The sequence below is a fragment of the Filicampus tigris genome, chromosome 8 (genome assembly GCF_054856515.1).
Source record: "Filicampus tigris isolate MCC_2025a chromosome 8, RoL_Ftig_1.0, whole genome shotgun sequence".
NCBI lineage: Eukaryota > Metazoa > Chordata > Actinopteri > Syngnathiformes > Syngnathidae > Filicampus > Filicampus tigris.
Window position 1 is genome coordinate 20,217,089 of NC_141224.1, and position 18,873 is coordinate 20,235,961.

The following is an 18,873-nucleotide window of genomic DNA, read 5'->3' on the forward strand; positions in this document are numbered from 1 at the left end:
GGCTCACTCACCCATAACCGCACCCCCATTTCCTCATAGAAAGATATCCATTAGATGCCTCTAAGACAATATGTGGAGGTTTCACTTTGCGAGAGATGCCACCAAAACTTTCAGAAGTTTCTTAATCTTTAGCCTATCTTCAAAAGGTTGGTATGATCAGAAAGCTTGCTAAACTCAGAAACCGACAACATATAATAATGATTCCAACGTTAAATTAGAGAATGTGGCACAAAACGTGAAAAAAAAAAAAAAAATGAAGAGCCGAGAATGAACAAACATAAATTGTTAAAATACAACATACCTGTTAAATTGAACACTTTCCGCATAATTTGTACAAGTGGAAACACTTTTTCAAACCTTAATAAATAAAAATAAATAAAGAGAAAGATTGTAGTTTATCTTGCGCATGCGCGACAAATACTGTGTAAGATTATATAAAGATATGTAAGGGCAAATTACAACTTTCGTAAGATTCAGTACACCCCGGGGTTGACAGTTAAGATTAAAACAAGTAATTTCTGCATTACAAGCCACTACTTTTTTACCGAGCTTTGACCCTTTGGCTCTAAATGTGACTCGGTTAATTTATGGATTTTTTTTACAAATAAGGCTCATGCTGCCAATACATTTTTGAGGCAAAAAATGCTTGTCAATCAGGAAATGCAAAACAAATTGTTTGCAGCCACTTAACATTAGTGGGAATAGTGCATTTAAAGTGGCACTCTGAGTTCAGTGGGGGGCTTGGGGTGTGTTCAGAAATGCACACTGACGCCCAAACACGACCCTGAGAGTGTGTGCGTTCAAAGAGGCAGAGCGTACTCCCATCCCATTAATTTTCAAACACAGCCTAGTTTATAAACCAATCAGTAGCTTGTACTTGAACTGCCTCCACCGGTACTGCCTGATGCACTGGGAGCACCGTGTCCCCAGTTGGAGCACCTCGAGTGGGAGCAAAGAGAACGCGCTCCGAGAATATATCCGAACACATTGGATGACGAGCGGCGAGAAGTCTTTTACCAAAAACTGGCGGCATGCGAAGAGCAACACAGCACAATCTCATCGTCGGATTTGCCTCGAGTTAAAAGACAGTGACAGCAACAACCAGAGAAACTGAGAAAGTGTATAACAAAGGATTTGTAGGGCTTATTCCCTTCTGTCCCCGAAGAAGAGGACTTTGGTGGGTTTAGTGTGCAGGACGAAGAAGAGGAAGGTAGCAATCCATTATTTTTCTGGGAGGCTATTTTTGTAACTAGTCACGTTTAGCATTGTTTGGGAAAAAAAACATTTACCGATGTTTAAGATAGTTAAAAGTTCTGCGCTAATGAAGCGATGCAGCCAAAATATGTACATATTTGGTTTTATTTAGCTGTTGTGGCTTTAAATCAGGTGTGTTTTGTAATCAGGAAATTACGGTAGTAAGGAATGAATATAGCACAGAAAAGAGGCATTTGTAGTCGATAAACTTCATGAAAATAGCATTGGAAGCGACAGAAAACACATGAGCCATACGCCAGTTGGAGTTAGGTCGCAAGCAACTTTGCCAGTGGTGGGTCCAAAAAACATGTGTGAATAACTCCATTTACATTTTTATCATATTTTGCTGAAGCACAAAAAATATATAATTCAGATTATGGTAGGGATTTTAAAGAATAACTTCTCCTTTCATGGTTTTGACGGTCATTTGTCAACTGTAAATTTTGCGAATGATTGAGATTTTTATCGTGTGTACTTTACACATATAGTGCTTTAACAGAATGAGGGTAAAAGCGATTTACATGGTTATTTAGGACAGTAATCAACTGATTAGAAAATTTCCGGTTGAAGTCATTATCATTAGTTATTATTTTTTATAAATGACTTTCAGTACATGGTGCACCTTGGGTAAAAGATGTTTGTTGAACATTGTTTCGAAAGCCGATCCTTCATTATTTGAGCGTAAGGATGGTCCCAGGAGGTTTGTTCGTAGAGTACACCCAAATTCAAGTTTGGACATCTTGATGAATCACATTTGTGCATCAAACGTGCGTATGCATGGTTTGAGCGCAAATCTGGGCTGTACGTAATGAAGCCCAATGTTCCCAAAATGGTGTTTGGAAAAATGTTCAATTTGCAGTTGGTATTTACAAACAAAACAAAATAACTTCTTGTACATCACTATACTATGCAGTTCCACTTAACGCAAAAAACAAGGAAGATGCTAAGGTTTTTTTGTGAAGTTGAGTAAGCAGCCGACTTTAAGTCGAAAGCTGATGGCTGACAATCTGTCTTCCCCTCCCGATGACCTCTGGAAAATGAGCACACCAACTACCTTCTGCCCCCTGTTGCAGAATTGATTTGGTCTACTGTGAACATTTCTTATCATCTAACTCTTATCCAACACCAGTTCATTTCCCGATCCCACCGCTTTTTTTTTAAACCTGTACAAGTGCCTGAAAAATGGTCAGTGGCTACATTATAAGAGCATTTTGTAGTGGCTCCGGCGCCAAAAATCATGTCAAAGCTCTTGCCTGCAGTGCTGCGAGAAACTGTTGACGTTTGTCCTTGGGAGGCAAAACTGACCTCTCTCCAGCAACTCGTATCAGTTTTGTACTTGGGAGGCCTAGTCTTTCTATTGGATGCAGATTTGTTTTTCCATTATGGACGATTATTTTGCTTGAAAAACTGATTTTTTAATGGGTCTCGAAACCTGGCCACTCATAAAGCAGCCGATGTCACATTCATTTATCTCTCAAGAAATAGAGGAAAAAGTGTGTGCCACTGTCATTTTCATGGAGATCAGAAAAGGGAGAGCCCATTGCAGACTGTATTCAACAAAGCAGCAACCTGCATCACCGTGGGTTAATGTACACATTGGACTGATCGAATGACCAACATTATTAGACAGATGTGAAGAATGTGTCATTGAATTATTGAAGAGGCAATCTCTCTGATGGACTTAATGTACTTTACATCAATCATTGCCGACAAAAGCTATTATTTCAAAGTGTCAATCAATTATTCACTGACAAGGTTTAAGTATCTATAGCTATACACTGCATTGAGAAACGTGAACAAAATAAGATACTTGACATCCTAAACCTATCAAGGTGCACAAAAAATGCTTTATAATTAACTGTTGAAAAAGTATTCATGACGAGTTCAACAATAATTTCACAGCTGCACCATTTCTACTATCTCTCATTCTTGAAGATACACTGTATGTCTCTCTTCCTTTATGCACAACGTGCTAGTCTGTATCAATGTTAAAAAATTAAATCTAAGTTAACAAAGGGATCAGTGGAGTGTATAAACAAATGGCAGATTGTACCTACACTGCCCAGCCATTACAATGTACTGTATATTTTAAGCATTTTGTTGAAGTTTTTCTAGAATTGCCAGGTGAATTAAATAATAGATCATTCAACCTCGTAGGACATGGTAAATGGAAGAAAAGGAGGGAGTGGTTTACCCTTTGCAACTAGAACAGCTCCTATTCTAAAGGAATATACTCTCTGGTGTTGGAAAACATCTAAGAGCTGCTTCTTGGTTACTGATTATTGCTGAGGGCTACCAGTTTGATACACACTTTTATACACACAATTAAACAAACATTTATAGCTCTAAAAATGTCATTTAAAACAATTTAGAAAATGAATGTCTACAGTACCCCCCAATCTGTCCTTATATAAACTGTAAAAAGATAGAATGACAAAACTGTTGTCAAAGACTGAACAAATAAGAAAGCAGACCAGCTTTGAAGTGGTGGCAGTGAATTACCATGCGTAACAACGAGCCAACCACCCTTAGGTGCTCTCTCTTTATTTCTGTCACTTTCAGGCCACGGCTGTTAGTATGACATAATACTGTGGCCCGGGAGAAGGAGAAGACATGAAGAAAGAAAAAGTAGGAGAGCTGCTGTCGGCTTCATGAAGTAGCTATTGAAAACAATCCTACAGTTGCAAGAAAAAATATGTGAAGCCTTTCGGATTACCTGAATTTGTGTATAATTTGGTCATAAAACTAGTTAAGGCTAGGTTCACACCGCAGGTCTTAATGCTTAATTTGGATTTTTTGAAAAAAAATCAGATTTTTTTGTGTAAGTGTTCATTTTACATTATAAATGCGACCTCGGTCTGCTATATGAAAACATGCGTCGCCAAAGTGACCTGCATGCGCAGAAGAAGAGATCATGTCACTCTCGACGTTGTGTTTGTGGAAGTAAATGTGGTCCAGCGTGTCGGGTATTTTCTACAATCAAGTGAGTAGGTAGGAGGTAGAAATAAATACAGTATTTGGGGGAAATTATGAGGCGAGGCTTTAATACCTCATTTCATGGAGACATCACAAACGATGACATCACCTCATAAACGTGTGTAAAAAATGAATCGATCTAAGCCGTCGCTGGATTACTATCACCATAAATGTCCAATTTATGCTTCATGTTTCAAGTGGGATTAAATCAAAGTCAAATATAAAGTCAATAGTGTTTCTCAAAACAACTTGTGGCACGAGCAGATTCGATCCCCCTGCTGCCAGCGCTTTCCCTCCGCCTGCACGGAGCGCTTTTTGGGCTCCGGATGACGTCACTCTTTCATAGTTGCATTGACCTCTTATTAATGGATAAGTATTATGTTAAAATAAAATCAATTAAATTTATTTTTCTCTGGGCCATTATTTTCAATAGTTAAAAAGTTAAAACGTTTTTTAAAATAGTTAAAAAATAAAAATAAATAAATATATATCGATATCAGCCAATATGAAACACTTATATCGTGAAATACTTTTCAGTCATATCGCCCAGCCCTAGAACAGAGCACCTTTTTTTGAAGTGACCAAAAGTATTGGAACGGACATTAACCAATTACCTGTAACTTAAAATGATTTTAATATTTGGAGGCATAACTCTTACTTGCAATTCGTGCATCAAGCCTGAGACGTGTTGACTTCACCGGGCTGTTGCGTTCTTCATATGAAATGCTTTTCCAAGCCTTAACTGCAGCCTCTTTCAGTTTGTTTCTAGGAGTTCTCCCTTCAGTCTCTTCTCCAGGAGCTAAAATGCAGGTTCTATTGGCTTAAGGTCCGGTGATTGACTTGGCCAGACTATGACCCTAGAATTTTTCCCCCTAATGAAATCCTTTGTTGTGTTGGAAGTGTGTTTTGGGTCATTGTCTTGTTGCATGATGAAGCTTTTCCCAATTAGCTTGGATGCATTTTCTGTAAATTTCCAGACAAAGTGGTTTTGTAGATTACAGAATTTATTCTGCTGCTACCATAATGTGTTATATGAGTTAACTGAAATGTCCGTTCGATTACATTCGCTCACTTGAAAAATGGGTGGGTTCAAACAAAAGGTGCTCCGTCCTGAGTTGTTGAACACATCTACTGCTAAAAGATGGAATGAACTTTTGTTTGATATTCATGTTTTGTTTATACAATGTCTTCAATATGCAACAAAAACAAAGGAATTGACCTTGTAGTTCCAATACTTTTGGAGGGGGCTGTTTTTATTGAACACACCATATGAACCTAGGGATCCAATAACTGTTTAACCCTTCTTTAACATACCGGTACTTTTTTTGCAACTGTATATAATTTGGGGATTGAACCATAACGTTTCTTTAAGAAGCGTGGGTGTTCATTTGACTCTTCCCATATTGTGAAGGAACTGATGATGTTTTCCCATTTCCCTCTGGTTGAAAATCATTTATCCTCTAGATAACATTGAGAATTGCTGCCCCCCGCCCCCTGGTGTTTCAAACTGAGTAATGTAATAAAATGCTAATTTAACTCTTTTTCAGTATTCACACTAGGGTCAGCCATCTCCCAGGGCACCAGCTGCTGCTACTGCATGAGCCCTAAACCATCCATCGAACAGGAGGAGAAGAGAAGGGATTGAACTGAAGAAGCAGATACGGGAGGAGTCCTATTTGGTCATGCTTAGATGGAAACTACTATCCAAATAAAAAAGAGGACAAAGGTTACCTGTAATTAAATGTATCATTGTAGTGTTGTACGTCACACAATAGAAATCAAGAAAGAACTTACGCACATACACAGTCATACGAACACACACCTACTGATGGAATATAATTTCGGATTCAGTCGTCAAAAACAAAGACAAAATAAAACATTTATTTTCAAGATAAAAAATTTGACTTTTGAATGGTGTGTATTTAGAAGTGGGCGATATATATCGTTATAGATATCATCGTCAATCTTGCTTTCACGATGTGTAATTTTACATTATCGAGTATTAATACTGCCTCTGACTCGGCGGGTCAGTCGACGGCCGCAAAGTGTGAAGAAATGCGGAAAAATCAGTGTGCATTGACGGCAGAGGAGGAGGAAGTGATAATCATTCGCCGAATCAGCGGGCAGGTGACTCTGTCCGCACTGCAGCCGAGCTTCAAGTATGGAGGAGTGTCCAGTGGGGAACAATAGCAAGGTGCGAGTCCACGTCGTCCGTACAGTCTGTAAATGGTTTGGGGTTGACAAGACTGACATCGGTGGGAATAACATTGTTAGATGTGCCAAAACGGTCACCGTGAAGAGCAATTCTGTTGCACCACGAGCCATAGGGATTACGAGGAAAACTTGGCGGCCGCGCAAGCACGTTAAACAAAAGCTTAAACACACACACACTCAGAAAACAGTCGCCGAGTTGAACCAACACACACACTCAGTACTTTAGCGAGCAAGTCAAACGTGACATCCTGGATGATCGGTTAACATTCAGTTTACATGCTTTTAGTCCGCATCATTCATCATTCAACTACGACGGTTTATTAGTGTGACGCCAGCCTACACCCAAACATGAATAAAGTCACAAGTCTACATATCACAGCGACCAATGAGTGGGAAAATGCACTTTTCGGGAAATTGCAGTTTTGTTATTCAACTTTATTCTGAATACGTTGGGCAATGTATGAGAATGGGTGTTGTCATGACGACGTCTTTTTTTTTTTTCCCTCGCTGGGTGACACTTTGTCACACGTCACATATCAAATAAAGTTTTTCTCATTCTGATTACTGTAGTCAACACCTTTTTCTCATTCTGATTGCTCTATAGTTGGCAGTGGTACGCCAGTACTTACTGCAGCTCAAAATGTCACATCATTATGGAATAACAGCAGAGACAGTTAAATGACAAATATTCCCAAAAACCGATGTAAGTCTATACATAATTTTTTTTTTTTTTGTTGTTAAATATTGTCGTAAAATATCATTATGTTTTGCAGAAGCTATATTTAGTAATTTAAAAGAGATGTTGTTCCCAAACGCTGTCTATCCACAATTGGTCCGTGAAGCAAGTGCGGATTTAAAATATTTTTTGTAGAATATCGTCAAATTATCGTTATCGAGTTTGTAGAAAAAATATCTAGATATTTTTTGTTTTGCCCATATCGCCCACTCCTATGTGTATTACATGGTATTGCAATTTTTACAACACACATTTCAAATTGTGAAAATGTCCTTGGCCAAAAGGAAACGGAGCAGTCTTAATATAAAGTGCCGTTTCTAAAATGTAAAAACAAAAAAAAAACCTTGACAGAACTAAATCCTTTTGATTCTCCCAGTAAATTGAGAAAAATGGATCTAGCAATACATAAGCCATAACAGTTTAATAAACATTTTACTAAGATTCAATACTAACAGACCATTGGCCTCCCAATACCAGCAAGTCTATTTCTTTTCTCCATGAAGCCAGCCAGTTAATAGGACAAACTGACCTTGTTCGTTGATGCTAACGTTTGCTGCAACATGTGATACCATAGGCATAAAGTGCTTCAGTGATAAGCCAAGTTTTTCTACACACAATTTGTACACAATCTCCACGATTCCAGCAGAAACCTTTTATCTATTCTAATATCCTTTCCATCTAGTATGCCCAGCAATGTGGTCTCATCTTCAGCAGAATGCCAGGAACAAGGGCACTGAGAAAAGTGGGAGTGCAACAAATAGAAGTGAATAGTGTGATTAAATGCATTTAACAATATATATATATATATATATGAATAGGTTTAAATTAGTGCCGTCAAGCGATTATTTTTTTTAAACGAATTAATCGCAAAATTTTCCATAATTGATCGCGATTAATGGTATTTTTCAACTACAAGGCCATAGGTCTATATTTATTTTCAATAACAACGTTATGGACCTTAGATCGACTTCAGGGAGAACCAAATTATTAGCGACACTAACTGATGTACATTTAATAACATCTCTAAGATGCAAACAAAATATGCAGTCTCTTTCGTCACTCAACCACTCAGATAAGGATTTTAATGGCGAGCACACTAATCTGAATAAAAGAGTCTAACACAAACTCTGCATATGTCACTTTATGGATTAAGAGATTGACGTGAGAGGGATGAACAATCATGTAAAACCGATTAGAGGTGACCATTTGAAAACACTCGCGACGCCAGGAGCTTGAGAAAAAATAACAGCATACATTACCGCTGCTTCGAAAATAAAACATGCCTCGCAGGCTCTTTCACCAATTTCACTTGTTGACACTGAACCGCAGTACAATGACCTAATGTGTGATGCAATACATTTTGACTTGTAACAGGTTCCTGAGGGTAGATAGAGCTGCTTTCCATCACCAACATAATCTCACTTCAAGCTTCTTCGGTGTAGAACATTTACGCAGCTGCACAAAAAAGATCAGTGCACAACAGGAGACAGCAGTAATAAGTGGACCAATGTGTTCTCTCATTTCCATAAATAAACTGTTCACCTTGACCGATGTAACCCAGGAAATGCGGCCGTGCAGCTGCTGATGGTCTGTTCACTGCCCATAGTGTTCGTGACCACAGGCACATGAATGCCAGAAATGGACTGCTGACCAATGCAAATGTCCAAGTGGTCAAAGCAAGCAGCGTCACCTATCGTTCGCTTAGAGTTATGAACTATTCTATTCTGAAACAGTGTGTTTGATTGTTTTTTTCCAGATGTGCACAAGACTGAATGGTTTTGTGTCTTGTTGGGCACAACACTCCACTCAGGTTTCAGGTAGACAGGCTGTGTAATCATGCTAAAAACAATTAAGCAACAAATGTTGGAAGAGGAATTACATGAGATCTATTTCATTAATCCAAGACACCTTTTGTATCTCTTCTTACATATTTGCCCAGTCTTGGACTGTGACTTAGTAGTGTCAGCAGAAAATACCTTGCTCCTTTCTTTACTGCAGAGTTTTACATCCTCAGGCTGATGCTGTCACTTGCTATTTTTTTTTTTTTAACTGTCTCATCAAAATCAGGCTTGCACAGCGGATCTGTCTGTGACGTAGTGCAAACTAACAGACATTTGAAGCAGCAAAAGTGATTACAGTAAACATTGTTTATGTTCAAGTGTGACTGTCATCATAAAAGACTTACACCAGGGATGTCAAAGTCATTTTTATTGCGGGCTACGTTGTACTCCTCATATTATAACATATACATTACATAGCAAAATGATGCATTACTACTTTTCAAATTAGAAGTCAAGAATAATAGTTTGTTTAACTATTGTTCAAGTTACTGTAATAACATGACAAGAAAATGCTTGCAATATTTCAATGTTAGTATGTTAGTAACTGCCAACTGTGCTCTTCTATTACGTTTAAAAATTGGCCGCAGTCAACGTCCCATGCGTGCTAATGTCAACAAAATACCATAAAAGTATCAGAAAATAATTTACAGGATTGTAACATTCATTTTGCAAAAACAGATGGGCACAGCCACACTGTCACAAACCCCGGAAGGTCAGCCCAAGGAGTCAGTGTACAGCGTTGGGGTGACAGCTTGTTAATAATGATTGGATCAGCAGGCCTTTGCAGGGGGTTAACACTTCCCAGCACGCACTTTGGTCCCCAGACACCACTTGCTCCCCTCCGCTTGAATAAGTAATCAAGTGCAAAGCCCCTTGATGTCAATCAACAGCTGAGAAGTACAGGCAGTTAGATATATATCTATACTACTACTTATATCGATATAAGTATGTGTGATAAGTAGGGGGTCAATGTCAGGTCTGATAGTTTGTTAAGGATCTTGTTACTAAGTGTCGTTATAAGTTTGAATAATATGATGAGGATATGACAGATTTATCGGTATATACATGTGAGATACTGTGCAGTTATATCGGATACACACAGTCCATTATATCATGTCATGAGGGTGCCAGACTATGCCAAGGACATGAATATTCTATGGTGAAACTGACAGAACAGGGTTGGTCATTGTTTGCACGAGTCAGCCAATTTGGAAGGCACCTTACCAACATTATGTAAAGTGGCGCATCTTGTATGCCTAATACCCTACACTAGTACCACAACTAATATCAAGCCTGTAATAGGAGGGAAAGGGGTAGAAAGATTCACATGTTGTTCACAGATGTTCACATTTTTAGTATTAACCAAGCCCTGGCCATAGTGTGTTGTCTCCACAACGTCCGCTGACTTCGCAGGAATTACCAATAAAGGAATTGGCTAAAATAACAATAGACACAGAAACAACATCTGGCCTCTACCTTGAATCTGGTTTCCAAATGATGTGTAAACCGTGCAGAACAATGTGTTATTAAGAGACACTTTATGTAAACATTGCGTTTCGACACATTGGTCTATGTTTTTAACCAAAGTGGTGCCTTGATATACAAGTGACTTGAGTAGGGATTTTTTTGAGCTGTCCTTCAACCAATTTTTGGCTTTGTGTATTGGGGCAGTGAACTCATCTTAACACACTTTATAATAAGCAGTAATGTGGCAAATACTGAACAAGTCATCATAACGAGGCTTCAAGCTGCTTTAATGCCACTCCCAGCTAAATTTTCACTATCAAACTGAAAAGAAAACAGCTTAGTTTAGCCATTTAGTCCGCTAAGTTAATGCTATCTCTAATAGCATCTACAATGCAGTGCTTTATCGCTCTAAGAAATGGATTGAACACAAGCTGTGCAGAAACACATGTAGGTCGAAAATATAACAGTAATCACAATCATATATTCATTATCTTCTGCACAGAATGAATAACAATGCTCTACTGATGAGTTGACAGAGGAGTTGCGACATCTTAAAGAAGTGCTGTTAAGAATTCCACTTGCGTTCTAGGCAAGACACCCCATTGCAATACGATTGAGTGCTGCATCCAGGCGGGACCGCTGAGACCTCTCGTCGTATTCATTCGTCTTTCTGTCTTACACGGCCTCGATATGGTCAAGGCAGGCAGACCAGAAAAAGCAACACAGTGGCCATTCAATTGATGCAGTGTGACAAAAACTGTTTAATTATGTCAATACTATACATTTTCATAAAGTAAAATATAATATCAAGCACTATTTCCTAATTAAAATACAAATGACAAATTATTATTAAAATACAAATTATTGGGGGGGGCTGAAACAGTTCAATGGCATTGCCATTAATTTCAATTGAAAAAGATTATTTGAGTGTTTTGAGTTATGTACAAGCGTGCTCAAGGAACAAATTTAATGTACATCTCAAAGTACCACTATGTAATTATTTCTTAATCCATGTGCAGTTATCTGGACAAACTATTTGGAAGGTAAGAATAATTCCAGTAACAGTAGTCAGTCAGATGACAATTTCAGCACAAAACAAAATGTACTTTAAATCACAAGCAGACATTTGTCACTGTGTCTGCTTCTGTCACATCTCACCTAAGTTAAGGGTGAGTACAAAATAACTTCTTAACTATAACTTGGCTGCTGCTTTTCATGCAGCAAATGCACGTTCGGACATTCAGTGACCCAATACCCAGCTATAGAAACTTGCCTTCACACCAAATCCTGGATACTGTAAATAGCACGAGTGCATCAGGAAAGGCATCTGGCGTACAAATTATAAACTACACTTGCTATGATGACCTCTAACACATTGCCTCTCCAGTTAATAAAGGTGTACTGTACTGTGGTCAGTTCTGACCGTCAGGTGCGATGTGTTGAGTGGATGGCATATTGGTCATGATCTGGGCAACTGAGTTTCTGATCATTTGCAGTTTATAGAGAAGCTACTAGGAGAGCCCCAAGTACTGAGTTGCAATGATGTAGTCTGGAGTCAACCGATGCATAGATAGGGATGGTTAGAGATTGAGATGTGCGGAGACAGTTGACATTGCAACAGTGAAAATAGGTGGAGCAAGTTGCGTGTTATTGATATAATCTTTGAATGACAACATTCTATTCAGGATGACATCTGGATACTCTCCCTGAGGTGAGGGGCATAATGGAGGATTGTCAATATAAGGACGTAAAAACTGTTTGTTTTGGAAAGGGAGGACTATGTGTCAATGAGGTCATCTCAGTTTAATTGCTGTTAAATTTCGGGAAACTGCATATAACCAGGACTTCATCTGTAGACAGTAAAGAAGAGAAAAGTTGGAAGAGTGAAACTGGGTTTTGTGGTAATGTATCTCAGAGTCATTTGCTGAACAATGGCATTGAGTATGGTATCCGTGGAACATGTCCAAGGGGTAAGAGGTAAATAAGTAATAAGATAGGGCCTACAATGGAACCTTGAGGGACACCGGCGCTAATATAAAAACTGAGTATGGTCAGACAGGTAGCAATGGAACCAGGAGAGTAAGCTCTCAGTGATGCCAACCAAAACCAGTCTAGCAAAGAGGATGTGGTGTGAAAAAGTCTCAAAAGGTGCACTTATATCTGACTACAATGAACATGTTTTCAGGAGCATGAGTGTTGGCACTGAAATTGATCCCCCCCAGTATTTTTAAGAGGAATGATGGATGTCAGCTTTCCAGGTTACTTGGGTCTGGACAGGGTTTTACCAGGGCAATTGCAGCTTTTTAAAGTGGTGATGGGACATGACCATGAGTGGGAGAGCAATGTATGATGTTAGTTATCAGAGGGGACAGAGTGAGGAGACAGACCTTTAGCTAATAGGATCTGGAAGCATATACATCAGTTGGATGGCTCAACAGTCCTTAACACCAAATGAACTTTGAATATTTCAAAGTACATCAGCCCATCCCTCGAAAAAGGTATCAAGAAATCATGCTAAACACGTAAGTAGTGTAGGGATGCTATGATATGGTAACATGGCTTATACAGTATCAGCACAGCAAGATTTTGTTGGAATTATATCTTCTTTTATAGAGAGATTTGTGAAAGCACGCAACCAGAGCAGCCATTGCACGGGCGACTCACTGTGAAGCTGTAGATGAATAACCAAAAATCACAGCTGCTTGCCGTCACTTCATAAATGTTCCCGAATAAAAGAGTCTGCTTAACAGCACTCCAGTTACATTTTAATGAGCACATTTAGGCACAAACAAGCTGTGGAAATGCTGCACTCTCCAATTTTGTTCATTAGAGTGACACAGATTATGTTGGAGGGTTTAAGACCGTCGGAAGCACATAGAACTTGTGCTTCCAAATACCCATGCTTGTGCGCTATCCTTCATTCCATTCATATTATAACATAATTTGCAATGTTCAGATTAAATTTTAATGGAAGTTTTAATGGAACTTTTAATTACACGTTGTATACAAATGTTTGATATGGCCTCAGGGAATTTGTGATGGAAACCAATATTAAGAATTGCTAAATAAAGCTACACTAGGAAAGAGCAAGCTCTGTCAGTTAAACCGATTTTCTCCACTTTATGGTTCAATCAGCAGTTTAAAAGTAGAAAAATGAGTAGTTACGTATTCAGCAAAAAATGCGAATGTGATTTAGCGGCTTTGAGTTTCCAGATAGCAACCTATTATAGTCATTTTGAGCATATCCGTGTCATCTGCTGTGCTGACACAGCTCCCACAAGACAAAGTGTTGGCTTGGTTTAATCATCTTCTCACCCACAGTATGATGATCACACACTGCGGGGAGACAGGTTGATGCTGGATGCAGCATTGTGATGGCATTCAGTCCTCATTACCACAAAACATTTTTTTTGTTCACTCTGACATGTAATCATGTCAACTACGAATACTAATTATTGGAAATTACTCTCTCATAGCAGTATTTCACCAGTAATGGCCAGCAAATGTTTGCCCTTTTAGCACTGACATTATTATGTTATGACAATAACAACCACAGAGACCAGGGGGTTGGCAACCAGTGGCTCTGGGGTCTTGGCTGCGACTTTCTGAAGCTGTGGCCAAAAGTAACAACGCTTTTTGTTTTGTTGTGTTTTTGTTGCTTTTTTCCTAAAGAAAATTTATATATATATATAAGAGAGAGAGAGAGAGAGAGAGAGAGAGAGAGAGAGAGAGAGAGAGAGAGAGAGAGAGATTTCATCAACTGAAATTTTAATATCATCTTTCTCTCTGATTAATACTGAGTTGTTGCTAGTTGTCTAAATTGTTTCAACACAATACGCTTCTATAAAGTGTATAGACATTCACACATGTAAGTGTCAGTATCTCAATGGATTTATGAAACCGCAGGCAGATTAGTCTTTAAAACCATAAGTCTGTGGCATGAACTCCATTAGCACTTTTACTGGGTAAATGGCATGCATACTTGATGTGACTTGAAGCAGTGTTATTGTATTAGTTGTGTGCTATTTTATTCATATTCATCTTTTATTAGTTTTATAATGGTTTCTATATAGATTTTCTGATTAAGGAATACATAAAGGTTCAAAAGAAAATAACCATGTTTATGACAAAATACTACATCAGGAGATATATCGGGATCAGAATATAACATTACCTCCATCCATCCATTATCTATACCGCTTATCCTCACAAGGGTCGCGGGGCGTGCTGGAGCCTATCCCAGCTGTCTTTGGGCAGTAGGCGGGGGACACCCTGAATTGGATGCCAGCCAATCGCAGGGCACACAGAGACAGACATCCGCACTCACAATCACACCTAGGGGCAATTTAGAGTGTCCAATCAACTTATCATGCATGTTTTTGGAATGTGGGAGGAAACCGGAGGACCCGGAGGAAACCCACGCAGGCACGGGGAGAACATGCAAACTCCACACAGGGAGGCCGGAGCCGGGATCGAACCCACGACCTCTGAACTGTGAGGCGGACGTGATAACCAGTCAACAACCGTGCCGCCGATAAGATTACCCATATTGGAATATACAATTTTAGCCTTATTTACAGCCATGTAAAAATTGATAATTTTGGAATAATTTTATTTGAAATAAAAATATTAGGATTTTTTTTCATCTTAATGTTTTGCGAGGCATCTGATTTGGACTGAAAATCAAGTGACTTGGGTGCCCAAAAAAAATGTGATCCGGACAAACTTACTCTATAGCTCTGGGTTATTCTTCATACATGGTGTTTCTTTTACTGCAGTTCTATTTCATGCAGTAAATGAAACATTAACTGCTGTTTTTTTGCCATCCAGAGTGAATTTTACAGACAAATAACTCTTGATTGTAAAAGGGCGCAGACCCCTGAACTGAAAATATATTGTATATCTATTTACCTTGCTCATATTGAATAAGCAATGTAACCATTTGTAGCTCACAGAAACCATCCAGAAATTAAAAAGCCAAATCGTTTAAGCATGTACAGTATGCTACCACAACACAGATTAAAAATGACAGACAGGGAAATAGGGCCATAACTGGGTTTACGAAACATGTCTGGGTGACATATTTGCTCACAATTGAAGGATTATCAGATGTAACAGCTATAAATAAATAGCATGTAGCATGCATGTATATCTTATGTATGCACTTCGGATTAAGTCACAAAGTCTCTACTTAATCTCTATATAAATGGTCTATTTTGCATATGTAAGAAAAGGGACATCGTGCTGACCTTTTAGTGCTGAACATGGTTCTAGCAGAGTCTTCCTTCTCTTCCTCAGTGCTTTCAAGGTGGTTTACGCTTGATGTTGTTTTATCAAACCTGCAGGACACACACACACACGCACACACACACACAGGAGAGAATATAGCAGTGAGATTCTCAGCATCACAGTCATGTCGCCTTCAGGACTCTGCCATGCTGACCTCAGCAAACCCCATTAGCAGGCCTCCATCTGAGCCATTTCAATTGACTGGCAATGAGAGGAGGCTTCTCTTTTAGCACTTTGACCCAATTGTATTAACGATGGCTGCTGTTGTGAGAAACTGACTATGAAGCTCTGAACAAATAAGCAATTACAACCCAATTTCAAAAATATCCACTTGTGTCTATATCGTGCATGCTAGTAGGTGGCACAGTCTTGCAAACTAAGAACCCCTTTGCTTTACCTCTAACTACAGTATATGATAGCCACAAGGTAGCCGTCGCTCTTTTATGCAAAGGTTATCAGAGACTGTAGATGAGAAGCTTGAGTAAAAGAAGACAGGATTCAATAATTAATAGGGAGCTCTACACAGGCCTCACTTCTCACCTTCTCCTGTCTATAATGAGATGAGTAGATGGCCAGGGGAGAGGAGAGGAGAATTTGGGTGATTAAAGTGCCCGACTCGGACCCATCTAACTTCATCTCAACGCACAAACCTGCATGTGCATACACATGAACTCATTTACTACACTTAATGTATAGTGTTTCCTTATTCCTACACACAGGTTGGGAGCAGAGGTATGAAGGCAAAAGGTTAACAAAGTAGCTTGACACCGGAAACATCTGATCATTCATTCAGGTGACAAGGAAACTGTATGTGTACAGACATAAGCAAATGAAAATGTGGCTCCCATGGTTATTTATAATTGACACAAGCCTTGTAATATTTTTAAAAAGCAACATAAAAAGGGCCATCTGTTAAGATTAATTATTCTAATAACTGCATTGTCATGATGTATGTAATTCGTAACGCAAATTGTAGGATTATGGATTTTGAAGCCTAGTTTCCTAATAAAAAGGAAAGTACTGTTGTAAAATGCCATCAAAACAGTAACAATAACACAAATGACATATGATCTTACTAAAAAATAACGTAGGTACATATAAAATAGGTCAGTGATATAATTTTTCAATTCATTAAACTGACTTTTTTATTCAATCTCAAGAACGCTTCAGAGCCCAGTATATGGATAAGATTTACACTCATAAAGCACAACAAAAATTGTGACAGTGTTCAGAGCTTTAAAACCATCACACAGAGTGCTTTGCAGAACTAAGCCGGATCACAGGAAAAATAAATGTTCAAGTGCTCAGGCTTCATACTGGACCAAGACAAATTCTGAACATGCATACTGCAATCATTTTGGTAAATATGGTAGCACAGCAACAGACTGGTGAATATAATGAAGCTTGCAGACAGAAAAAAAATTAAATAATAAATGGGTATTTATACTTTCCGCTTGGTGTTTTCCTCCAAGTGTCATTTAGAAACATGAAAATGCTTTTGCAAGCTTTCACGCTGAAGGCAAAGCAATTTCTAACACTTGAACACCTAACCTAAAGGCCATCTTAACCAATCGAGTGCTTGGGGAAAGTAATTTAGGGATAAGGAGCAACCAGTACTGGTAGTTAGGTCGAGTTACTGCCGCAGTATCTAGAGTACAGTATACAGTATACAAACACTTCAAATAGTATATTCACAAATATTCACTCTTACCAGAAATGTCCAAAAATGAGATTTTCTGCAACGTAAATTGTAGTTTGCATGTGGACGAAAGGCCAATGTCGTTTTTTTTTTTGTTTTGTTTTTTTCCAAAAAGGCCCGTATTCATATGGACAGGGACCAAGTAAAGACAAATCATGCACTTACTGGGTTGCACCAAGCACACCCTTAAAATAATGGCCTAAACTATATTTTGACAAAAATATTTTATTGCCTTAAACATCTCCTTAGGATGCTGGCCACCTCTGCTAAAATTGGCTACACACTTGGTTAAACATAGCATTCAATTCTTTCCTGAATAGAATTATTGGTTCAGTTTTTTGTGTTTCCTGAAAAAACTGAAAACATGACTTAGGCCATTATTTCAGGGAAAGTGACGATATACAGAATGGAATAAACCCCACTTTTCACAACCATTTATAAGAAATGATACTTTTCTCATGGGAATTCTAAAATTATACGTAAAACTTGAAACAAAAGCAGCAGATTCACATGCACTAACAGTTCATCCTACAACGGCGGGTATTCTCTTGGAATTATAAATTACGTGAACAAATCAGCATGGATTACATTCTTGAACTTGGTTGCCAACTATGTTCTATCGTTGTTGTTTATGAACTGTATGAGGCTGACTTATGGATAATGCAGAATCAGCTTTATTTCATGGGCACCTTTCAATTACTGTGGATCTGTGTCTGCATGTGATGTAATAAATTTAAGCTTCAGGACTTGACAAGTATTTGCACTGTAGTTTGCCTACCATTGTCACCACTAACACCAAAACAGTTATATAACAGTCATATATTAAAATGTACCTTAAATAACACTATTTTAAGTCACTGTGAAAATACAAATGTGTTTCTAAAATTCACAGATGCAGTCAAAAATTTAGGGTCAGTTTGCTCACCTGCTATGTCTTTTCTTGAGATCTAATGCTGCATTCCAGAAAACTAGTCAGACATTTGTAACCCGTGACAATCTTTGCATAACAAGTTGGCGTGTGAATATCCCTCACATCCTCTCTGCTAGCTATTTGGTAATATTCAAAAACGCGATCAAGGTTATTAAAAAAACATTTTGCCAGGACTGCTCACATAAAAAAAAAAAAAATTAAAAGGAATGCAAAAAAATGTTAATTGCAGGAGCTCCAATACCCCCAGTGTCATAGGTCCAACTTCAGAATAATGTTCACAAGTGATAATATTCACTGAATATGCATGGCATACTCAATGTGCTTAACCAACCCTTACCATGCTTATATTTATGACAACCCTCAAAACACTTTAACAGGGGTCTCCAAATGTTTTGAAACGGAGAGCTACTCCTAGCTACTGGGAGCTACAGATTAATGTAAAGGGCTACCTGATCCATATTCCTGA

General features: G+C 38.5%; 1 protein-coding gene across 1 annotated transcript in view; it reads right to left on the reverse strand.

The window, feature by feature from the left end:
• Positions 1 to 18,873, reverse strand: part of oxr1a (oxidation resistance 1a) — a 188,321-nt gene that overhangs the window by 144,814 nt on the left and 24,634 nt on the right. The window contains exon 2 of the mRNA XM_086037172.1: positions 15,738 to 15,827. Within this exon, the coding sequence (XP_085893298.1) occupies positions 15,738 to 15,754 (17 nt within the window). The 5' untranslated portion in view covers positions 15,755 to 15,827. The remainder of the gene's footprint in view (positions 1 to 15,737; positions 15,828 to 18,873) is intronic.